This window comes from Anticarsia gemmatalis, chromosome 6 (assembly GCF_050436995.1).
Source record: "Anticarsia gemmatalis isolate Benzon Research Colony breed Stoneville strain chromosome 6, ilAntGemm2 primary, whole genome shotgun sequence".
Lineage (NCBI taxonomy): Eukaryota > Metazoa > Arthropoda > Insecta > Lepidoptera > Erebidae > Anticarsia > Anticarsia gemmatalis.
In genome coordinates, this window is record NC_134750.1 from 6,193,139 (window position 1) to 6,219,972 (window position 26,834).

Consider the following 26,834-nt stretch of genomic DNA (forward strand, 5'->3'; position numbering starts at 1 on the left):
ATGCCTCCAATTAGTGGGTAACTATCACAGAAAGAGCATCACAATGATACACTAGCGGCAGTTGACAATAATCACAATATACACAGCTATTTTAGTTCACAATGGAAGCAGCATTACATGGACCGTACAGTCACGTGCGCAGTAACGTGTAAGGCTTAAATAATACAATTTTGCATAAAACATCAGTTAATCGCTAAAGCACCGTGATTTCCTTGGAGCGGTGATAAAATCCATGTAACTAGTTTTATAATTCTAACTACTATTACGCGTTTGCGAGACGAAAGAGTACCTAGAAAATACTAGTTTTAGACTATTTCAGTGTTTGTTGTAGTCAAGTTAACTTTACTCTGAGATTAATTTTAATAGATTGGACGCAAAAGTTGGCCAAGAGAGGCATTGCTCTATGATGAGCTTGGATAGCTAGATATCTTTTGTCTTTGCTGATGGTTTGTGGTCATGGAAAAACCCTCTATAGATCGGTAAGGGTTGAAAAATTGTTAAAGGCTTGGTTTTCATATAACCCATGTATATGAAAACCAAGACTTTAACAATTTATTTAGTAACTTTGTTGGTGGTTTGTACATTACGTGATATTTTTTTTACAATTAGAACGGTGCACGAAGAATATGCACCGTGAAAGTAGAGAAGTTAGTGAAATTTACAGAAAGCATTATGTAGTATTTTCATCCCCTAAAAATACCAAAATTAAGAAATCATTTGATTTTCGCTGTGTTTTTTATTTATGCTCTTGCATTAGATGAATGCGTGAATTACAATTATTTGTCCTATTTTTTTAATCTCATTATCCAATTTACAGCTGACATTAGACATACTATTAATTAAAGGAATATCGCTTTGACTTGAATATTTATCACCTTTTGCCAAAAAGTTTTTTGTCGGGTTGTGATTTTAACATACTGAACCTTCACTTTCTGAACACTGAACAGACACTATATGTGTCTGTGTGGAATGTCATTGATCCTAAACTAGGTTATATGCCGTTATCGTGAGAAAAATTGCACTTTTGATAAATCGACTAATATATTTTTGCGTGTACGTATAAAGGGCAAACGAGAGATCTAAAGCAGCCGCGTAAAGTTTGTATTATGTAGGAATTAGACCCCAAAACGATAGCCATGTGAAGAATGCAAAAGACCCGCAAAAAACGTAAGAAAGAGTAAGGAGGAGTAAAGCAATTTTCTTCAGTTAAACCAACGAGTATCGAGCTCGACATTTAAAATTTACCATCAATTTATATGACGACATGTAGACGATGTAGACACAGATTAGTCAGATGAAAACTAGCATTAGAGAATACAGGCACTTCCAAAGTTTACATCTTTCACAGATACCGTGGTACAGAGTTCTTATTTCTCTCATATAATATACAATAACATATAAAAATAATAGTTGCAATCACGCAACACGTACGCACCAAGCGATTCCATAATGATATTCATTTCCTGCGCTAAGTATATTGTTACGAATAATGTCAATGACAATATGCAAGCACATTTTCTTTGGCCAACCTTGACGATAGCGATTATATGTAACTATGCATATTACTTGTTTTAATTATGATGAAAATTGTTCTACGTGACAGATGCAAATTACGTATTATTTATAAATCTAGGTTGATGTTGTGTATTCATCGTAAAATTGAGTTTACGTAGCTACTAGGCCGTTTGTAATAGCACAGCGTGCCTTCATCTCATTTTGTATGGTTGAAATGGATTTTTCTTTATAAAAAATGCAATATTTAAATACTGTTATGTAATTAAGTCACGAACTTTCGATGCAATAGTTATTGATCGTTTAAATGTCAAGCAAGTGGTAGAGTCTGACATTAAAAGTGGTTCAAGATTTTGATAAATAAATATCGTAAATGTATTGTAAATAGTTGTATGTAGTCTAAAATGCTTTGTATAAATATCTTTAGTAACTCGATAGTACTGAACATTATTAACAATCGGCGTATTTATAAGTAAACCTACTAGTTAGCAAAGTTAAGCGTTATTTGATCCATGGAATAAAAACCGTTTCCACATGAGCATTGAATTTATACTAAGTAATAAAGCAGAGTTTATTCGTTCTATTAGTTCATATTCGGTAGGTTTTTACCCGTTGTAAAAAGAAAGATTTTTAATATGAATAGTAAAATTAATTTAAGGGAGAAATAAATAAAACTAACTACCAGTGACTTTTTCAGAGAGTTGCAACTCCTGTTTCCTCCTGTTTAAAAAGACAACTCCCGCACTAAGAATTGCTCTTGTGTCGCGGGGACTTTTACAAACATACAAACAACGGACACAAAGCACAACCAGACCCGAAACAATTATTTGTGGATCGCACAAATAATTGTCCCGTGTGGGAATCGAACCCACGACCTCCCGTTGCAGTGGTATCGGCGTGGCGACCTAAACCACTGCGCCACAGAGGCAGTCAACTTACAATTAACCTTACATATTTTCTACAATTTGAACTGAAACCTTAACGCTGCCTCATTATGCGTCTCATAACCTTCAGAGCAGTCAAGATCATAAATTAATTAAATACGTACTGATAATTATAACTAAGTAAACGATGACGTCTATTTTAAAACATAATGTAAATAAATGTTACATTAAGGATTAATTTCTTCCTCCTTGGCATTGAACGTTGCATCATTGTGTTCATTGTCATTGATAAAATGATATCTCTACACGATAATTATGAAAATGTCATGCTTATATGTGGAGAAATAAAAATAACTACTTTGAGTTGATAGATTCAAAACGTTTTCAACGACTTTGAGTTTGACTTTCGATTCTTGAAGGAATGCAGAATCAATAGTAATAAAATAAGATACACTTCAAAAATACTACTAGAATCGGTTGTTCTACGTTCAATTCTCAACGCCTTCTCTAAATATTATATCAACTCAATGACCCATTTAAAATGTTGAATCGTTGAAAGATAAAATAAATACCTGGGTTTGCTGGCGTCCTGCGTCGTCTGGCCGACGCTCTCCTCACGACGGTCGACACGAGCGAATCCATCTCACTCCCGGAGTCCCACCGCGACCTCTGCGGCGCGGGCCTCGACAACCTCCCATCGTCCTCCGTGTCCCTATCACTACTCGTCGGAGGCAAATTTGACTCATCACTTTCCGGAGGCGGATCCACTTTAACATCACAATTGAACACACCGATCATGCTAACATCGCGAATGTCGTCCGAACACGTAAATGGATGGGTCAAAGTTCGCCGTATGTTACTTTTCCTATGTTTTACTTTCACTGACCCCTCGGATAGAGAACGCTTTCCGTTCAATTTGTTGTCCGTTTTTACGTCTCCCCTAGTGCACTTCAAGTCGGACGGCGATAGGGATTTCTTTCTAGAGTTTCGCCTTTTGTTACATCTTTTTTGTCTGCTTGATTCTCGTGCTGTCTGCATCGTGGTTGCATTGATGATGTCTGTAACAAGAAATATGGATTTGTTAGCACATAGAACACTTCAACTTGGAAAGTATGGACAGTTCTGTTTTTACTGGATATAATCGAAACGATATTCACGTAAGTATCTATATTAAAGATTGCAAATGATTGAAGTGCGGTATATACAGTTAAAGCTTAAGTAGTACATTCAAGAGATTAAGTATATATGTTACTGTAAAAGCCCGAACGGTGGTAAATCCTAAGATTTTTCGGTAAAACCTAAGATTTACCAACTCACAATGGTAAAAGTCCGAACAATTATTTTATTTAGAACTTTTACCTATATTCACTTGATGATATCGAGATGTCGCCGGAGCCCCGCTTCGCGGGGCTCCTCCTTCTGTGTGGTTAAAAAAAAATAATTATAAACTTCTTTATAACTATGTCACAGTATATAATTATACCGTGAAATAGTTATAAACATAGTTATATAGGAGGATTTTTTTATATATAGTTACATAGTTTTTAAACTCTGGCTTGTTCGGACTTTTACCATTGAGAGTTGGTAAATCTTAGGTTTTACCGGAAAATCTTAGGATTTGCCACAGTTCGGGCTTTTACAGTAACATATATACAGAATCGTTTAACATTATAAACGGGTTCCTAGTTGAAACGAAAATTTCTAACAGACTGAATGCATTTGGATTAATGTTAAATAGAAATCATGTAAATTTACAAACTGGCTTCAAATGATTAGAATACATTTACGATTACTTTTATTGTGTGTTCTAGATTATTTGTGTAAAGAGGATTTGCTAACATTGCCTACGTAAAGATCTTTTATGCCCTACTTTTATTACGTCATTATAATTATTGCTTTAGCATTTACGATGATCTTTCTTGCGATGTAACACCAAGGTTGTTGCAATACAAACTCTTTTAATTGTTAAAACATTTAGAAAGGCCGTAAATGAAATTTTTGCAACTACAATTGATTAACATTGAATCAAAATAAAAATAAACATTATTAACTAATTTAATCACAATTTTTCACAACCTCAGTAGATTCAGTAGAATCATTATAAATTATTAATGATTTATCATTTTCGAAATAAATCGAGCAATAAGAACTGAAGCTCGATTCTTTACTACTACCGTATATCGACACACGGATAGCTTTCGAGAAATTTTACACGACAATCTTTTTAGCGCCTCTACCGAGCTCCGTAAGAACTATTTTAACAGTTAGTACATTTTATATGTCATAGTCTCGATCCTCGACGGTACCGACTGTAGAGATTTGCGCTACTGTAGTTTGATTCTCATTGACAATCAGTTAGCTATCAAGAAATTTTGTATGAAAATCTGATCAGCGCCTCTAACGGGCATCTTAGAAACTATTTTGGCAGTACATTTTAAATTAATTACATGTACATTTTTGGAGAATCGCGCTACTGGTATGACATTTAATCTGCTTTCGAATCGCAAAATAGTTTATAATTGAAATCATAATTAATTGGAATGTAACCGCCTTGTATGACGTCACATCATCATCAAAATAACAACCTAATCTAATTTGCTTAGTAAATATTAGCTAAGGCGTATTAGACTGATAAGTAATCAGTACGAATTAGAAGTTAATTTTATCAAGTTTTTATATAATTTATTATTATTATCAGCTCACAGTGCTCTACCGCAGGGCAAAGGTCTCCTTTCATTTACTATCATTTAGTTATATACTTGGGCAAATACTAATATCCTATTAAAATATTATAAATGCGAAAGTTAGTACCTAAGTATGAATAGACCAGTTTGTTTGTTACTCAAAAAACTACTTGACAGATTTAATGAAATTTGGTAGTATTCTATATGTTCATACAGGTATCAACTTGGATGAATAGAATACTTTTCACTCCAGGAAATGATTTAACGCGGGCAAAATCGCGTGCAGAAACTAGTAAAATATAAGTTAAATCATCTCGCCATCTTTTTCTATTTCAGCTACGCTGTCGGTTCCCATCATCATTGAAGTTTTTATCAACATTAAATTAATTCTTTTTCATGTTGTTATTTTTCTGTAAAACTAGTAATTCTAACGTCAAGCTACATAATTCTTTCAAGGTGCCCTCGCCTACTGTTATCTCAAGCGTAGAATGGCGTTTTTTATAATCATAATGCAAAATCTGAACGGTGATTTGATTCAGATTTATAGCTATAAAATATCTATTAGAGAAAGTATAGCGACTGTATGCAATTACTCTTCGATGTACAATTAGCTTTTTTGTAATTAGCTTGCTTTATTGATATGTAATTACGTTTGTTCTCTGAACGAGCTAATCTATATAATTTGCTTTTTACAGTAAAGTGAGGTATGTAGTTATTAATTTTAATTTGTTACTAAAATTAATAAAATATTATCATATTATTGAATGCATAGCATGTTATAGCCATAGATTCTAAGGCATATTTTGCCAGGAAAAGCCGCGACCCTTACCAAAGAAATCTAACTAAAATTCAAGTGTTTTTATCTATGTTTGCAATTGATATATGATGTAACATTTGTAACGTATATTTTGCCTTTTCGTCAGTATTGAAAAAAATACATTTGTCGGTTTTTCGAGGTAACTTGCTCCATTAACCTTTCTAAACTATTTTATGAATTGAATACGTACACACCAATTTACGTTAAGGTATTAAAAGTCACGGAATTGTTCCTATAGCAAACAAATGATTGTAAAAGTAAATACTAATCGCAGGCTGTTCCATATCATCTTAAAACAAAACAAACTCTTTTGTTCACTTATCTTGGAATACCCCGAGTAAACAAAATTTATCTGAAAGTACACGCCAGATAAGAAATTAATTCGCGCACATTTTCGCGGAATCCGATTTAATTATATCGCATTTTAAATTAATAGATATTAATACAGTAGCAATAAAAATTTATACCTCGACCACACGCAACCGCAAACCGAGGAAACGTTATCTCCACTGCATCGTATCACAATTTCGTATTTCACAAAACAAACACACGTCCGCACAGATAAAATATAAAACCAAAAATTCACGACACAGATAAAAAATTTAATAATGGTATTATTTTGGCGCGAACACTCATGTTGTATCGAAATTGGCAAAGGCACGGCCGTATACAGCCTAGCGATTGGTAAAATGTTGGTAGCTACGCACCGCGGTCGAGTCGCGACGAAGGCGTCTGAACTCAACCGTTCTGCAAACTGTACTGCCTTTGCTTGCTTGCAAGCACAGAGTGCGTCAACACCCAGTTAAATTAATTTTCAATGCAAATTCGCCCGCGAAAAAATCTTGAGATAATGATCTTTAAATTCGACAACTCATCGTTCCCACACATCAAAAGCAATTATCATGACGTCGTAAGTAATAAAATTATTTAGCTAAGTAGTATTATGCACCTGTTAAAATTACTATTATCTGTGTAATCATATTTACCTGTAAGCATTATTTAATTTTGCGCAATGCGTACTAACTATTATAAAGTAAAAGTTTTACTTTTAATTTCATACAGTATTTAGATTAGTACACAAAACAAGCGTAGTTAGAACTTTCTAACTGTCAATATTAAAATATATTTGCAATTTAAAGTGCTCTATGTACACATCAAATAAGTAGTGGAAAGATTAGCGGGCCCTTAGTACATTGTCCTCATATTGTTATATAATTTGGTAGCCATATCCTGTGTCTATGTGTGTAGAATTACAATTGAACATTTCGCAACAGTTTATGTCGTCGACATACAGCTGAGGTGTTAATCATTACGTACCGTTTTTAATCCACTGTCAAACTCTATATACCTTAGTAGTTGCTGTATATATCACGATTTTCTTACCTCAGCGATACAAGTATTTGCAAGTATCTAAGTATAATAGAATGCAGAAATCATAACGTAAAAGTTCACATTGGTTCACAAAATACCGGTATTCTTAGTTTGATGTTGTCGCATGTCAATCTATTATTAAAACAAACTGCCACTGAAGTAGATATCACTACGCACTTGAAGCATGATGTTATTGCAAACTTCCTGAAACTAGAGTGGATCCTTCACTGTAATTAGCTGCTGTTAATAGATCGTAAATAGCTCGCACACAGCTCTATATCATCGTCATCTGTTGAAGAATTCCTCGTAATCATACCGAGGTGATGCGACACGGTCGTTACAGCGAGGAAGCCGAGGATAACTCGCTCTTACAGTTAAACTCTTTCCCATTTAATACGCATTTCATCGAAGATCGACTGTTGACCCGAATTACGTGATATTGCGAAACAAAAATTGTTGTTATTGTCCACACGAGCCACTTTTGTTCTTACGGCGAAAGCAGCCCTAACAAGTGAGTTTCACTTTTTGTGAAAGACAAAGCATTAGCTAGGCTATAATATGATATTTAATAATGATCGATAAGCCGTGACGAGAGTCTCAGTGGTAAAATTATGTAGAAATAATTTTACAAATGAGCGCATCGCTTACTGGTGTTGTTTACATTTGGAATTGGTTGTCGAATAAGGTAAGGTTTTGGTAAGGTAAGTCTTGTACACATGCCATGAAGTGAAGCCGATCAAGATAATAGAGTCACGTGCATAACAACACTCAACGTCGTATTAAGATATAATTGATAATTTTCACCCGCATCGCTAAACTAAACCACGTAAAGCGAAGTATTTACAATATTTTATTTATTGACAATATGCGTGCAATATTTCATACGGGCATTAAAACTTCAAGGTAAGACTTTTCTCTGTTGAACAAAAATATTAATAAATTAAAATACCTTTCATCGACAATCGACTATTGACCCGAATCACAAGGTATTGCGAAAGATCTCGCTTTGTAGCGAATACTTGTTAAAAGACAGTGGAGATTGTTCGGTACCAAAACCTTGTATTTAACAACGACGATTACGTTGAAGGCTTCGTACACTGATAGATATGTATTGGTTTAATATGTAGAGTCCTTAAAAGTGTTTTTGAGGTTGCAGTGCGTGGGAAAGACGATCGTTCACATAACGATATCTATTTGGTTGTAATAGTGTAATTGAATCTGTTACAACGGACGATAAAAGCCGCAAGTTAAAATGGCTTGTTATTTTTCGAGTACCTATATTTTTGATATACTGAAAAGTAAGACTGGAAGCCGACTCCAACATAATTTGGAAAAAGGCTAAGGCTAAGGCTATACTGAAAAGTATTTACAAGCTTCAAGATTCCTATTAAGGTATATCTGAATCTGCAGACGGCTTTCACCCAACGACTTATCGTGATTCTCAATTCCTCACGGGGCTATTTTCACATTCCTATGACGCCATGACGACTAACACGGTCCTCTTTTAAAATTGCCATTATTGACGACCGCAGTTCATCTTTTACTCAGACATATTTCTAAAGGAATCTTAGAGGACACACGGAACAAAGAAGGGGTCAGGCCTTGAGTCCACTTTGCTGGCTAAATAATATTATGCTATAATTATTTGTAAGGAATATCCTCAAAGTATACAAAATATAACGTCATAATTTTTAAAGACCACTACAAAAATACAAATATTTTTTATTTGTTAGTTTTGGTCACGCTTCTTTCCCAAGATTGTATAGTAGTTTTAATTTTGTTAAAAATTATGATCACAAACAGTAGGTATGTTTTAGTATTTTATTTCATACATAACGGATTTCGTTTTAAGTTGATTACGCTAAGCGAAACACAAGACGTAGATAAAAGTAAGCACTGCAATAAAATTTAAAAGTTAAATGAAAGAGAAAACGGATTTAGTTGTACGCATGCCTTATTTGACGAAAAACATTAATTATACTCGAGTTTGTAATTCAATGTCATTAGCTTCGTGAAAAAGATACAGTACCCCGTTTTTCTACAGACGGCAGACTCTCGACTATTTCACATCTTGTAAGTGAAAATGAAAAATTTGATCAGCGTCTCTCTAACGGGTGCCTTAGGAACTATTTTGTAGTACATTTTAAATGCCAAGCTCTCGTTCCTCGATAGTAGGGACTGTAAGAGAATCGCGCTACTGGTTTAAAATACTTGGTAGCAAAACAAAGAAAAAAGGTTTTAATCACCTCGTCATCTCAGCGTTAAGAATAAACCATTCCTTATTCAGATCTTGTTAAACTGGTAACTGAGCACAAACTTGGGAAAGACAACGATGATGAACGTTTCAATGGTATGTCGTATGCATCGGTGTAAATCTTCCTATTCGCAGAAATATTTACTTTAACTGTCTGCCTCTTAATTTACTGAAGCTATATTCTCTTTAGAACTAGTGATGAGAAGTCCAGTAATACTTCTCGTTTAATAAATCATATAGAGTAAATTAGGGCTGAGAACGGATACTGGCAATAGTCGTCGTAGTGTTAACGATAATTAGCAATTAAAACATACATAAAATCACGCCTTATTACCATGGGGTTAGACAAAGACCAGAGAGCACCACTTGCTACGATCGCTGCAAATTTATTTTGCTTGCTCTACATCCATACATCTTGTCATATAGAGCTACCGGATACGAGTCCTACGCTCCTGTTCTTTTTTAAAACAAAAATAAAAAAATATAACATTTAAATACATGATAAACAGTTCACAACTTGACCAATATATGGATCAGTGAATGAGAATGTAGTGTCTTAGAGAATGTCCAGTTATTATAAATACTTTCTACGAACGCAATGATATAAATACATATCATCTTACCCGCATACCTCGCAAGTGCATACAACATAGTAACGTTATATAACGGACAAAGCTTCAGTTGATGTCATCTATCATCCGGACTATACTATCAATAACATTGGCGCGTTTACGCAATAAAACTTATAAGACACTGAACAAGTTTGTATAAACAGTTATGGCTATAATCACGGGAATGTATGACAAGTTCAACTTCCCATAAACAGGTTTGTTCCCATGGCCCCTAGACAATGGGAAAGTAACGTTATCTGTTTATCTGTGCCTGTGTTTATGCTATCTTTGTACGGCCTAGGGCTACGTGCTTTTGATTGGCATTCTTCAAAGACGTGTGAAATATTTCTTTAGAAGTTAATAAATAGAATTTGTAATTCAATTATCGACTGACAATGATTAAAGCGTTATTAATCGGGCATTCGTTTATCTTAATAAAATTATAGTAGTGTTTCAAAAGGTACCAAAATAAGATTGCTGCATATGTACTTTTAATGTAAGTAGGTATTTAAAACAAAAGAGAAAAACACAGTACAATTTGCAAAAACTTTATCTTCGAACATGGCTTTAGCACGTGCTAGTGTGTTGCCACACCCAATGGCTTCCTACGTCCTTAATTAGTTCTTTCCGTGTTGTAGTTTCCTTAAAAGAGAATGTTAAGAAAAACGTAATTAGCAAAACAACATAGAATAAAGTCCCACGCATCCAGCAATCATGTTTGAAATTAGTTTATCATACACTATTTGGTATCAGCTTTATCCAGGTCACTTACCCGGCCGCGCCCGCGTAATCCAATATTGTCAAAATTGGGTTACATTAATAGATAATTTTGTTATTCGTTAATATTCCGGAAAGAGTATACAAAAACAACACACAACGAAAGTTCATACACTTTCGTGTGATGGAATTTGAATTTCTTCAAGACATTTCTATGTCTCGTCACACATTACTTCTCACATGACTAGAACGAATTTCGAATTTGTGGAAACCAGTTCTTCAATCCAAAAATAAGTAGGTATAATTTGTTTAAGTGGATACTAAAACCATAGCTTTGACTTAAACTGTCGAAACGTTGAAAATCGGCATGTTTATATGGTTCTGAAGTGCATAAGTATGGCCTACTTACAACGTAAGATCGGCACTCACTTCGACGACTTCATGTTATGTGGCACAGGCGAATGTACTCGGACCAACTAGTCAAGTAAGCTGTTATGAAAATATATTAAGAAATAAAAGATATGTTGGCAATTAAAGGTGGTCAGCTGCATTTAATTGAGTGCATTCTGAATCAGTGGAATTGTTTTCAATAAGCCGACATGTACTTTGTAAAAAGATCAAAGATCAACTCGTATGATATCAAATATAATAATTCGTTTAAATAAATTCAACGGTAAAATAACGTTCAATACGATGGCGGCATGTTCAATTTACAATCAATTAAATTTACCTTAAAAGAGAAACTTCTTAGCTATTGTTATAAAACTGCTTTTTTGAAACAGTTCTTATTACATCTTCGATGCGACAACCTCAATTCCTTAACGCATAAAATCGCTTCTGAACTTTAATCTGACATACTATTCTTTTCCTAATCCCATTGTTGGGTTTAATATACAATTTCATTCTCAATTACAACGTCTTCATAGAATCAATCTGGGTTTATTGATATAGATCTCATTGTGGTTATAGGAAAGTAGGACGAAGTACAAACTGTCTTTTAAAAAATGAAATTGTCGTGAAGTCACGAGCGCTCTTTGTTCATATTGCTCTCACTAAATCTTTTGTGAGATTACAACATGCAGTCATATGTGACAAAACATTAAACTGTCATTTGAAATAAACATAGCTTTGTAAAAAGATTGCCAACAATTTAAAGGTATATTACGTAACGAAATTATAATACTAAATTCCAATGTTATTGACCTTTTCTTCACATTTACGCTTCTCCAAAAATACGTTTCAGTAACCCTAAGTTTCGTGACACAGATGAAGGTCAACATCGTAATTTCAATTACTCCAAATCGGTCTGTAGGTGTCAATTAAATATACGGGTTTGTTCAATCGAAGGGCGAAAACCAGTCATTGTTTTATTCAAGGACTATTCTTATACGGTATCTTGGTAGATTTTCTGCAGTAATTGGTGACTTGACTATACATAGTTATTATTAGACATACAGGCTTTGATTCCTAATTAACGAATAGTATTAAAAAATGTGCCAATATTGTACCTGAAATATTATCATAGTTAATATATAAGACGCTTTACTCTCTATAACAAAGATTGAAGCTCATACTACTCCAAAATTTAGAGCCGAAACGTGATCGGAGAAAGACCCTGGCACAAAAACCGCAAGTCATATAAATAAAAGAAGAAACCGTTATACTATAATTCTCGACATTATCTATTGATTTACACTGACATTGAGTTGGTAACGAAGTGTGAAGATCGTGGCTACAGATAAAATTATATTGTTGTTTTACTTATACACTGTTTTCAACGAGTGTTTTTGTCGCATACACGTCATTTGGCTTTGTTCGGAAAATTCGCTTCCTTATACAGAGGACGTCTCGGTTTCTTGCCATAATTATGAATTTATTTCTTGTTTTAGCAGACGTGTTAAAATAACTTTCCCGTGTTATAAGAAAACAGGCAACGAACGACTATTGACTTGCTGTAGATTTTGTATGGGAAATGCTCCTGCTATCAATACAATCCTGCTACAATCTGGTACATACCCATATTTCTACTTAGTACAATTCCAATATCATACTGTACGAGGAAATAAATTCATGTGCAGATGAGTCTCTACAACTATAATACGCAAATTATTTTTTTTACTATGGTGGAGAAGTATAAAGTTTGGAAACCAGAATTTATGGAGTTTGTTTTAAACATCATACAGGTACGCATCTGGACGATGGAAAAAGTTGATATAAGTACACATCACAGTACTTTAAACAGAAACGACTTTTATTGACTGTTTCCATCCGAGTGTTAATCGGACCCTAAGGTTTATAGCCTATTTAAATATGATAGGTTCTTCGTTTCTAAGAACAATTGTTAATCACGCATCAAATGCTTTAATACTGGTTTTTATTATGTAGTTTCCGTTCAATTTGTAGCCTTAAATTACATAGAAGGCTGCTTATTGTGCGTGCATAGGCAGAGTAATTTTGTTCTTTATATTTGCTTGAAAATAACTTTAATTAAAATAATGATGACTATTTGTGCGTACCTATTTTTATTGTTTAGCGTTTTTGATTTATATATGTTTGAAATAATATGAAGATACTTCATGGACATTCACATATTTTGAGATCGTTAAGTTTTTAAAAACGTTTTGGCAACTTAAGCGATCTAACCGTAAAGAAAATCACATCGCGGTTTGAATCACACTAAACATTACATTTATGTAGATTGTCGAAGTTAATCAATAAGTACTATGTAGTCCTCTTATGATATTTATATCAACAATTTATTATAAAAATACACGATTTAAAACTAAGCGGCTGTTTATCGAATGGTAGAGTCCAGCCTTGGGCCAGTATTGCTAGCAAGATAAATGACAATTAACGATTTCCTGTGCGTTGGGTAACGTATGTCACTGGTATACCTTTCTATCTCGTAGATTGAGCTAATGGCCTGATGACCGGCGCGTACGCATGAGTATTTACACGATATATCACATGAAAATGGTATAGAGCCAATGTTTTCTTATTCCAATATTTACTTTATGATCCATCTCATTTATTTTTTATCTATTTCAGCAATCATTGTGCCATTGAAATTCTTGTATTTTGATGGTAAATGATAGAAGCTGGCTAGTTTTTATTGCAATAGCTTTGCTAAAAGATAATATAACCACTTGCTATTATTATAGAGTCGCGTCTAAGTAAACGACATAAATAAACTTTCAGCCAAAAAATATAATTTATTTATAATATATTATGTAATTTAACATCTATAATCCTAACGTTACGGCGATCGAAAGTTCGCATTGGTGTCTTATGTTCGTTCGTATCTTGGACTTTTCAAGTAATAGAAATGCGGCGTACATGTACAAAACCTGCTATAAAATAGTTTATCTATATCTGTCAAATAAATAGGACATTAAACAGGATTGCGAATAGTTCCTTGTTATTAAATCAATCAGATAATTTGCCGGTATTGTTTCAAAATCTTATTTAGTAGAATGTAGGACTGATTCTTGTTGAGGTGCTGGGCAGTGTGCGTGGGTATACTGACCATTGCAGGCGTAATACTAGTAGCAGAAATAATTTATTTTGCCGTGAGAAATGGTCTGTCTTGATATTATCGTGTTTTTAACTCGTATTGAAGTGGGAAGTAAACAGTATTAATTCAATTTACTTGATATCTCCTTGAATCACTTTTGCTGGTAAAATTATAGCGTCGCGTTTTATTAACCAGTAAGTATTATATAATAGCGGTTATAAACTATGGTAACATGGCAGATTTAGGTCCGTCTGCTGCTTAATAGGCTTAAGACTACGAAACATCAGAGACTAGGAATTATACCATATTCAACTCTATTAAAAAGACGCTACTTTCGTCCTGCGCACGCCTTGTATGGTTTGTCCGTTTCACTTGTGACTTCGAACTAGATTTATCACAAGAAAAGGAAAATATTTAAGATAAGACTCTATCACCATAAACTACACTATATCACCTATAAACTTTTGCATTTATAGCATTAGGTAAAGATACACAGTTGAACAATTGAGTCAAGTCAGTGTGTACCTACTCCTGACTTTTATAATACTTTCACGACATAAAAATATTTGTTTAGTCTTCTCTTTGATGTCCTCTATAAACACTTTTAATTATACATAATGTTTACTAATCAAACAGGTATTAGTTCCCACATATTCAAGTTCAGGAAAAGATATCGGAAGGAAGCAATCAACATTAAAAACTGCCTACATGTCGCATAAATAAAATACTTTTATCATAATACGCACATTGATTTCAACATAGAGACGTAGAAAAATCAGCTGTACAAACAAAGGTGGCAACAGAAGAATAATTACGATATTATTGCTTATATAGCAAGTAACGTCTTTTATAGTTAAAATGTATACTTGTTATAAAATATTTGTTCTGAATTAAGTACGCTTTTAGTTCGTATGTTGTAGTTTGCTACTAATTGACTTTATAGAATTTGATGAGCCAACAACGTAAAAATGGCAAGAAAATTTTCAGACTATGGAAATAATATTTGGTTACCTACATTTGCAGTTGCTTTTTGTAAAATAAAGCTTTCCTTTACGTGATCGGTGATCACAAACGTTCGATTACTTATCAAGTTAATAAGAATTTTATGAAAATTATTTTATAGTAATTAAACTTGGCTGGCGTGAAAGACTGAATGGCTTATTTCCTTTCTCGTTAGGGAGAAAATGAAAATTTGAATAATAATAGATTAAAAAATAATAAATCTTTATATATATAATTCTTCTGTAAGTGTGTATGTCACTGAACTTCTCTTAAACGATTGGACCGAATTTGATGAAATTTTTGGTGTGTGGTCAAGGGATCTGAGAATGGTACAGATTATTAAAAAAAGTTTAAAATTTTTAAATTAAAGACGTGTAGACAGGACAACGTCGCGTCTGTCGGGTCCGCTAGTATTTTATAAAAATCATTATGGAGATTATGCTATACATGTAATAGGAGTCATACAACTATTTATTATTTATTATTATTATTTATTACTTAAGGTTCTCAAGCATACATCCTGTGGTTCTAAAATGTGTGCAAATTGTAATGTTAGACAACCTAATTATAATTTACATACACCCGACGGCATAAATCTGGTGTCAAAACTGGTTATTACTGTAATTGACAGGACGCAAACATTATGTACTTTGGTAAGCACATTAACTATACGTGTCAGATGAGAAGCTGCTATTGCATGATATAAGAGATCTAGTCAAGCTTTCAAAGTAGTTTTTAGGAGTCATTTACAACCTTGCGAAAGAGATACTTTATAAATGATAGATATTGAAGATTTGCAAGACATTATAGGGTTCCAAACACATTTTCCCAACGGGATGGAAATTTAAAAAAATATGTACGAACTATAACTTCCCTCGTGAATAACTCTGTCTACTGGTGAAAATCATTTGAAAATCCGTTAAGCCGATTTAAAATTTGTCACGAACAAACAAATAGATAGACGCGGCGGGCGACTTTGTTTTATAATCTGTAGTGATATGTTCTTTGATCTGTAGGGTTCGTTTAAAATCTGTTGTGATAGTGCAACTAAACTTGTAAAAATTTGTGTCAAAATTCTAGTCAATGTAATACAGTCCTTTAGCAACGTTCTAATGTTGAAGACCGCGCCAACGCTGCCACTCTTTCAAAGGCTACAAATGTACTTCAATGAAAAAGGTCTGCAAGCTTTTCCTTATTAAAGCAGTAAGCAATTATGTAATAACAGATGGGTGTTAAGTGTCAACCCACGTTGCATTGTTTCCATCGTTGTCGCCTTGATCGGTCATGTCGCCTCTCTAAACACAACAAGGTTGCCAGCTCATTAAAAATAATCATTATTTAAACATGAGTTGGCAATACCGTCTATTTATATTGTACATAATTATTATTATTAGGGTTATATACATACAAGTAATAGTGAAGTATAATAGAGGTAAGCGTACATAATTATAATATTGATATCATAGCTTTTTTACAACCTGTTTCAGCAAATTACAATTATTGGTATCATATTTTTTGTCAACCTGTTATAGCTAATAATTTATGCACGTATGCAATAATACCACATTTAGCTACAATAATATTAATTAGCCTCTCCTACTTACTAATTAACCATTTTGTCGTATGAAAAGTACCTATAAATAAATTTAAAGTTAAAATAATAGTAGGGAATTCAAAAATAATATTTTGGTACAACAAATACGGTCTTTCGTCGATACAGCTACTGTCAGGGCTTCAGAAGAAATGACATAACAAATCATAATTTTTTACCTAACCCCAATGAATAAGATGGATATAATCGATCACAATCCGAACTACATAAGACCTAGCACATATCTACATGCCAAGGTAGAAGTTGTTTAAGATAACAAAATGTTTCCTCGACGTTTTACGTATGGCGTTTACACTTACAGTGTCGAGAAAGTGGGAGCGCTTTCCCTGCAGTAAGAACCTCGTGAATGTATAGGTTTTGTCGTAATATGGAAATTATAGGAGGAAGCCATTATACATACATTAATATTTATGTAGACCAGTTTAACACTTGTCAGGTGTTCGTACAGTATAAGGTTTATTAATTTTCTAATATATTTGTTGTCTTAGAAATAACATTAACATTCTAACAGTTTGGATACAATTTGAGAATTTAAAGTCTGTTGAATTTTTTATCTTGTTTCAGTGTTATTTTGCTAGGCAAAAGGATTATAGGTTAGTTTCATAAAATAAACTGTTGTGGTACGTTCTTTACTGTATCAAATACGCAGTTAACTAAGCCACATTTCGATACGCTAGATTGTATAAAAAAAATACTAAAGAAAAACGTGTGCTCTTATATGTACAATAATGTACATACTTAACTGTATCACCGATTCTTAGAAAATCACTTAATAGATCGATACAAGTAAAAACATTTGAATTCATAAAACTAATTTGCATAATCACTCTACCGAATTATTATTTGATCAATAATACATTTGATACTGGCGCCAATGTTTGGTCCAGCTGTGCCAAGAGTCCATGACTATTAAGTTTCAAACATGAGTTCGAGCACTTCAAGCACCACTTGATACACCAATAGGTATCAGTTTTTAAATACTCACCTAACTTGTCCCCAAGGTTGTTTAGATGAGAACGGTCCCAAACATTATAAGATCCTGTTTTAAGTCTTATGCGAGCAGATTTGTAGGTGGTTGACCTTTCGAATCCTATGGAACATTTACTTGGATGTTGACAAATAGGCTGTTAGCAGATCTGTTTTGTATCGAACTTAATGCGTAGAGTAAACAAGTTGTAAATTCTATTGGCATGGTTGATGGTAATATTGATACACAATATAATTGACACGCTACCACTATCAACTGCGACCATGAGAATAATAATTTTAAATGTATAATGTCATGCTTTGAGACAGATGCAGGCTCCAAGTAGAAACTTATTTTTGCAATACCTATGTTGGCAATTCTTTTCTTAGGTTTAAAGTTTCTAAATCCCTTAAAAGTGCAACGCGAAATCGTGACGATCATGTCGTAAATACCAAGCCAAGAGTGCCGCGTAGGCGGTTTGCCTTGCCGTACTTGTCACGTAGAAAGCAAGACAAAGGTCTCTAATAGTTCACTTGCAAAACTTGCAATCTGCATGTCTAATCATTCACGTCCGACTTATAATGATTGATTGAGTAGTTATGTTAATGTACCTACATAATATAAAGCGGTTCAAAGTGCAGTTTTAAATTACAACCTGTGTACGATTTAAGAATTAACAAGTGCCCTCAGGCAATGGTTTGTAGGTCAGTCCGTGCTATATGATAAATGTCTTCTTTAGCAGATTACAATTTATTACAGATTCGCATTGTGTCAGTTCTGCAATGTTGCACAATTGAATGACTTCCTAGTTCCTTTCACATTGAAGTTATTAGTATGATTTTGCAATTTATTGAAGCTGTAGTAATAAGGCTGTAATAGGTTCAACTGGTTCAGTAAATCTAGCTTAACTCGTATCGCGGGTGCCGACGACAAACTACCTTATTGAGAAAGGTGTTAATTGATAATGGAGATGGGAAAATTTATCGGAACATAATAATATGTTAAAGAAGAAAATCTATATCAAACAACTCAGTCTTTGCATTTTTTAGTTCACAAGCGAAATCCTATATACGGATAATAGTTGACGTGTTATGAAAGAAAAAGTAGTAACATTAATTGATGGGTGATGTGATGACAAATAAAAATGATTCAACTGACGCGGAGATTCTATAGGTTTAGATTCATCACTTTCAAATCTCAAGGTTTTGTTAAAGAGCATCTTTACATTTGTCACTAATTAGCAGGAGTAAGACCATAAAATCTGCATATACCATGTCAGGGCTTAGACGTCTTACTATGCACCACATTCTCAATTGACAGGGGCCAATTACAAGCTGATATTGACGTCATTAATCAACCTGAATGTAGTACTTGCTAGATATTTAGCATACATACCAAATGAAGCGGGTGCTAATTGTTACCTAAGTAATTATAGAATGGTATCTGCATAACTATCGGTTAGAACGTGAGACCTCGTTGGATAATAGAGGATCGAGTGAAGTTTGCCCGTTGAAATATTATTGGCAAATGAAAAACCCACTTCTTAGGTGGATATCTTGACATCATTTAGAGGAGCAACTAGATTCTTAAGATTTTTTCCACGTGGGTCATATAAAAGCAGAACTCGAATTAATAGATTTTCCTCAAACAAATTCCTTGCTGACTACTTAAAACAGTAGCACGATTCTCTACTACTATTGACTTTTGATACTTGATAATATTGACTGCACTAAATCGCGCTGATGAACAACAAAACGTCCTTACGAATATCCTATTATGTACACAACATCAAACACCACGGAAGAAGGCAATGCAGGAATAGCGAGTACATTAATGTTATAAACGGAGATCTAGAACGTTTAATACGTCAGGGAAAAACTTCATAAGCTATCTCGAAACTTGTTTCCAGCAGCATAAAGCTTGATTAAACGAGTTAAAAACTAGAGTGGCGTTACGAGTTTTTTGCATTCATATTTCTCTTGTAATAGGTAGTGATCGCGAATGTTGGTTGCTTTTCGATATATCAAGTAAAGAGATACAGAGATCAGAGATAGCTTGTCGAGGTTGTAAATAAATTACGTGCTTAGAATATTATTTGTATGTAGAAACAGAAAACAACAAACATGCCACATAGATTGATCGTTTCTTTATGAGTCTATAACAAATAATGTCATTCTATTGCGACGGAGTAGGGAAAATGTGGTGAAAAATAAGTTTATTTCAATCGGTCTTATCCTGTCTTTAAATAAGGCACGCGATTAAACTTTGATACGTCCATTATGTTGTTTCATTCATTATTTTCTAGTCTGTTTTCTAGTAAATACATACATCAACCAACACCATGAGACAAATACTGGCACCTAAATTGCTATTACATCAATTACTAGCAATCGATAGCAATATAAACTGACTTTTCAGAGAGTATGCTGTAGGCGTTTCCGGCTAGCTATGCCTGGTGGTGCTGCTACAGTTTTGTTTAAAACTGACAGTATTAGAAATTAATTCTGGTATAAACATATGATTTTAGATCTATAGAACTGTACAACTCGACAAGGACGTTGAATGGCTGGCTACGTACGTATTACAAATCGAATATGAAAGACTTTTACTTAATTTAAAAAAAAGTAGTATTTTTAACAGCTGATACTGTGTTTTGATGTCTTCCATTTTCGGTTAATTTTAAAACATGTAATCATCGTCAGCCAAGCCTTTCCTTTAACCATATTGGAGTACTTGAGTAATCTTCCAGTCTCATTGGATGCGGCTATTACCAGCATTTTACATGGAGCGACTGTCTAACGTACATCTATAACCCAATTAGAAAATGTGTAACATGACGTACCTGACATCATCATTAGTGATTTTACTGAATCTGGCTCATGACGAATCTTACTTGAAATGGTAACATGTCTGTTTATTAAAGTCTGTTATCCATGAACGAAATGGTAGGCGGGAGAACCGTTTACCAAAGGATGTATATAACGGATAAGCTGCACACGATAACGACCCGTACGCATATTAATAAAAGGATGATAATTCTATGTGTGCAATGAAAAAGGAAGGAGGTGTTAGTATGCGCGCCGATTTGTAGGAAATAACGGAACGACCAGTTGGCTGATGGCTGTCTAAAGTTCGCTATACAGATTCTAGGAAGATGTTTATAATTAATTATTTTAATATTAACATTACTTTTAGTCCTTGCTCATAATAACTAAGCTTGGCTTGTACATCCTAAAGCTCTGATATGAATCTGAAAGTCATTTTGCGATGGCCGTTTTATTTATTGTATTCGACAAAATATAACTGTTTATCTAGTTAAAGATAATTAATACAACATTTTGGTTTTGTTTCTGAAAGTATCTTAATTGGAAAGCTGTTAGGGAATCCCAGCTTTCTTATTAGAAATCACGTTACAATAAATCGTAGACTTGTATTTTTTTTGTTTAACCAAACAAAATGTTCTAATAATTTCTTCATATAAGGAGCATTTTCGATTGAATGCTCCTCATTCAACCTCTCAAAATCTCTCTGCTCAAAATTCTCCTCATCTAAGCGTTAGTCCATGTGATTGATGGGAAAAAATAGCTCTGTAGAATAACCTAACCGTGACCACTTTCGAATGACAATTCCTTTCGAAGTCGCATTTTTATATTAAAAGTTTTCGAACTATATTCGAAATTGTAGCAAATAACAGATGAAACGTACCGAATTTATTTATTTATTCGTCACCACAATTACGGTTATGTTTCAGCGTTGCGGTTATCGGAACCAGTGTGTCAAATTATAATATTTATTGTACGTGTACCGTACGTGATGGACAGGTATTGTGGCGGCCTCATAGCCGATTCAGGTCGAGGGTCCGCGCAATGTAAATTGAATGACACAAATATAATTAAAGTGATAATTGTATGGAGAATGAGAGACACTGCTCGTTTATTGGGTATCATGCTTATAGTGTTTTAATAAACAGGTGCTTATCGTGTTTTATTGAAAATTGGGGTGTTACTGAGAAAAATACAATTTATACAAAATTAGTTAATGCGGTAGAAGAGTAAGAGAAGAAGGCGTTAGTTCACTACCTACCGAGGTACTTTATACAGATTGAATGGAACACAGGATAACATTTTGGGAAAGGTAAACACTAAACTGTAAGAGGGTGTATAACTGATTACGAAAATAATTTAAAAATCACCATGAATGAGAAAACCAATTCAAAGACAAGGTGCTTTGTATTTATTAATGAAATATCTATACTGTTGTCTATTTTGCGAAATATTCGGCCGATACGTCACTAATCATGTACAGAGATTAATGATCTATGTGAAGACATATAGTATTCTAGCCACTGGGCGGGTCATAAGTCAATATTGTTGCATTATGCTGTCACACATCACGGTCATAAGTACGATATTTATTGTCAATTTTAACAGACGCACCTAATAACACTACAATGCGAACTCATTAAGTAATCATATTAGTTGTAAACATTTGTGTTTCAAAACGGATTTCTCTCATGGACTTGGCTCTTGGATCTAAACTACAGTAGCCACTGATTTTTCAATACGATAATATGGAACTTGTATCGACCTAGTGTCAAATAAATATGTTGTGGCTAAACTTAACTTAATTCTCTTGATTTCAAGGCGGTCATACTTGATGACTTATAGTTTAATATTTTCATGATATTTGTAGCGCTACTTAGTGCTGTCAGTTCTATCGAGTATCGCGAATTTGCATTGCAAAAATTGTTCCTACGGCGCCCTTTAAACGCGCAGATTACATATTCATAAACATTTTTTGATACTGCTAGAAAATCGTGCCAGGGATAATGATTTTGTGTGTTGTAAAATTAAATAGAAAGTGTGTACACTTTCACATAAAGTATAAACTTTACAGTCGACTAACTAACAATGTTCCGGAAATAAAAGGATTCTGTTCATCACTGATTGTGTTTCGCGTGTTCGTCAATAAAATATCGTATGTATTTGTAAAAGCAGACTAACTGTAAACTGTAGGAAGAAAGTTATTGGTAAACAAGCGGCGTATATCTATCGGACTCCCGATTAGTAAAGAATACAGGAAATCTATTTCCTATGGTAAAGTGTTTTATTGCAGGCTTTATTTTACAGAATAGTAATAAAATAATCTTTGGTCTGGTATAAGACCGCAGAGTAAAATATACGAAAAATAATTTTAGTATTCGAAAAAATGGACGTAGGTATTTTGATTTGGGTATCATTTTGGATCAGTGGTATAAGATTTTGGTCGGAGGACATTGTATATGGTTTTGGCTATAATTATAAAATCATTTTTGTTTGGTTGGGTCCAAATGATTTATATGAGAGTGACCATACCAGAACCCTCCCTGGCTAACCGTCAGATTGGACTTATTAGTGTAGATCTGCCACAAATGTAATGCTGTTGCGGAACCATAATTATATAAAGAATCCAGTTATAACCAGTTAGAAATAAACTCTCTTATATTTTGAAGAAGTTTATGTCTAGCCATTTATAATAATTGACAGTAGTATCGGTATAAAACGGCTAGATTTTACGTTTTGTAGACGTTATTAAGACTTTATGCACCTCTTGTTGTTGCTAGGTATTCGACAGGTGTATAGGAAGTAAAGTGTTAAAGTCAGTGTTATTTATGACTCTTAAAACATGATTTACTAACTTCACCGTCTAACGCTGTCATAAAATCATACTATCGTGAGAAACGTATCGTAAAGAAACTAAATTGTCGCGTTTTCAAATGTATGAAAACTTCTTGAACACGAAGATGATGAGCTCCGATGACTTATTTGCGATGACTGGCTAATGTTTTAACTTTTTTGTCAGTCTTTATAGGAATCAAAACATCCGAATAAATGTTAATATCATATCAATTTAACAATCACTGCACAAATTAAATGTTTATTGACTTTCTGGCACTAAAATTTCGTCTCCTTACACCTTGACAATTGTTGATTCTACAAGCATCTTCAAGTCAATGACGGTCTCATTTTTATATATAAAACTACTAGTTTTCATACAAATCTAACTTATAAATTATATCACTCTATTTCTTACACATTAAACTGCCGTAAAAATCGAACTGCAGCAGCAAATAATGTAAAATCTTAACAAATAAGTTCTATATCTGTGCACGTACGGTCGAATGGTCATAGAAGACGGTCGAATGCGAGGAAGGGAGCGTGAGAGGTGGCTCGGGTGCAACGTCCTGCCGTGCGACGCCGCGACTCGCATACGTAATGTGCTAAGGGTTTGTGTTACTTGCGCGAGCAGAACGACTATCGATGTCTTATTTTTGTATTAGTGAGTTAATTTCTTCAAATAGGTATCATGTTATGATAAATTTTGTGTAAATTTGGATTTTCCTTTGACATAAGAAACGGGCAATATCTTAATGTTTACGCCAGTGCACGGATTTGTCTCTATCGTATATATTATAATATGATACGCATTCAAATCAATATAAACAAATTAAGTAAGTTCATATCTAACTTTAGTTGAAAAACTAAAATGAGTAACTTTATCTTTCAGGAGGGCTATTATTAAGGTCCATATCTATATTTAGCATTATCAACTCAAATGAAAACTACCGAATTTTAACAAAATATTTAGTTTTCCACGTGCTAGCGAATACAAATTCGGTACACACTTCCTCGACTGTTGAACAGGCATATTGACAAAAGATGTATGTCATACAATCAGTTACGGCACGGTCAAAATGATCTGGCAAACAGCGAAACGTTTGTGCCTACATTATTACGAGCTACCGCACATCACTACAGACAATAATATTTGAACACTACTCGTATGTCAGAAATATAATTCGCCTCCAATATAAGCGCATCAGAGAGCCTCGTAACCACTGTCTGGTTCGTGTTAGGTTGAAGATTATTATAATAATCGTGCGGAAATCTCACTCTCCTGACACCGTCTTTCCGGCATCGATTATGAAAGTGTACGTTTAAGTATCGAGTTTATCTTCTAATAGTTAAATGTTGTAGGATACGTAGCGCGATTAGGTACTTCCCATATTATCGTGTCGTCTTCGTATCGGAATGTCTGACATTTAAATTCGGGTATTTTGTACGTTCGCTTGACATTTCCTCAATGAAAATTCTTTATGATAGATAATTTTCGCTGGCAACTCGATTATCAAGCTTGCAAGTAGTATGTGATTGATTCTCTGATACTTATATGCTATCGGGAATCAGACCTAACAATGAAAACTTTAACGATATCGGCATTACGTTATAGGCTTAGTGATGTAAGCAGTATGCAACGATCTCTTGAGTATTGAGCTCTGCACCGTATCGGATTGGATGGCAAGAGCAATGTGGGCCAACAACAAAACATTTTATTATGCTTACTACATTTTAACACTTCTTATTTTATGGTGAACTTTGTGAACTTGGTACAGTTACGTCCGAAGGTTTTGGTTTTTGTCGTGATTGTGTCTCGAGTATTCTTACAAACGTTAGTACGTTTCATAGTTTTGTTACTTTGTAAACAGCTGACCTCAATTGTAGATAGTTATTCGTTACTCGAGAAGACAAAGAAGTATGCAAAAGAGGATGCTTAAGTTCATGGTGCTGTATGAATGGCGCTTCTAACACTTGAATCATCCTAGTTTTCTAATAATTAAACATTCAGAGATAATATCTTTAGGCACTGAAAAAATACCTATTTCAATTATTTTTGTTAGGTGATAGATAACTTTCTTTACATTGATAGATAGGCACCTATTTTAAGTGGCAGGAGTCGTTAGTGCCTATTTTTTCTCTTACACAACCGATAGATAGAATTTCTGATACGACTGGTAGATTATTTGATTTCATTGTACAGATAATTAAAATTACTTTCTAGACCATTAAAATTGGTGTAAATATGTAACCAAAAGTAATTGTATGGTTCGAAAAACGTTTATGTAAACAGTTATTAAATTAATTTGGATGTCAACTTGACTGCAATTTGACACATTTCGTTACGCGCAATACCTTATCAAAGGCAACGATTTTTACTCTTATGTAGTATTTAATTACTTACGGCGAGTTCCACCTGAACCTTACATAAACATAGGAAATAAATTTTTCGACAAAGGTCAAAAAACTGCTTAATTATTTTTCATTTGTGAAAGTCCGGCGTAAATTCCGCCTGTTCCATACATACATACATGCGTCATCGATTAACCTCGTGAATCATTAAACGACAATCATGTCGCCGTGTAAAAAATTAAAATGCAGACATCGGTATTTAAGTACCTAAATAGATAGCTATTTAGGTATAGGTATAGAAACATGAACCGTAGGTGGCTACAGAAGGAATGAGATGCGGTTCGGGAGGAATTGGTGGTCATTTTAGTAGCCAAAATTGCCACCAGTTATCAGTTAGCTTGCAGAATTAGAAGGAGGCCCATGGGTTTCTCGTGTGGGGCTTCAAACAAGCGAGGTGCAGGTGGAGGGCACTGAAGACTTTTTCAGGTCCCAAAGCCTTTCCGTTCACGCACCAAATGGCTGGCTATCTGGGTGTTTTTTTAGTGGAAAACACCACATACCCCAAAATCTCTCCCCCAAGAAAATTGGGTATCCGGAGGGCTTTCTCCCCCGAAAAAATGTTAAAGAAATCCAGTCAACATTGTCGCTGTTATGAACTTTCTACAACATCATGTCTTCGTGTTGAAGTAGTTTTGATAATATTGTTTTCTATCCTAAAGCGAAGATCATTCTTCATTTTTTTTTTCATTAAAACTGAGTCTAAAAATATTCCTGTTTACAATATTTAATCGTTTACTCTATACTAAGGAATAAAAATCTCAAGTAAGTAGTACGATCATTATGCCATCTACGAGAGATAATTGGTTTCTAGAATCTTGTGATT

General features: G+C 34.0%; 1 protein-coding gene across 3 annotated transcripts in view; it reads right to left on the reverse strand.

Annotated features, from left to right (window-relative positions):
* The window catches only part of btsz (bitesize), an 89,890-nt gene that overhangs the window by 57,096 nt on the left and 5,960 nt on the right, over nt 1-26,834 (reverse strand). For 2 of the 3 annotated variants that reach the window (XM_076115459.1, XM_076115458.1), the window contains exon 2: nt 2,969-3,454. In XM_076115459.1, coding sequence (XP_075971574.1) covers nt 2,969-3,454 — 486 coding nt within the window. Of the gene's footprint in view, nt 1-2,968; nt 3,455-6,364; nt 6,642-26,834 lie in introns of those variants that run through there. The other variant, XM_076115460.1, reaches the window with a different exon arrangement.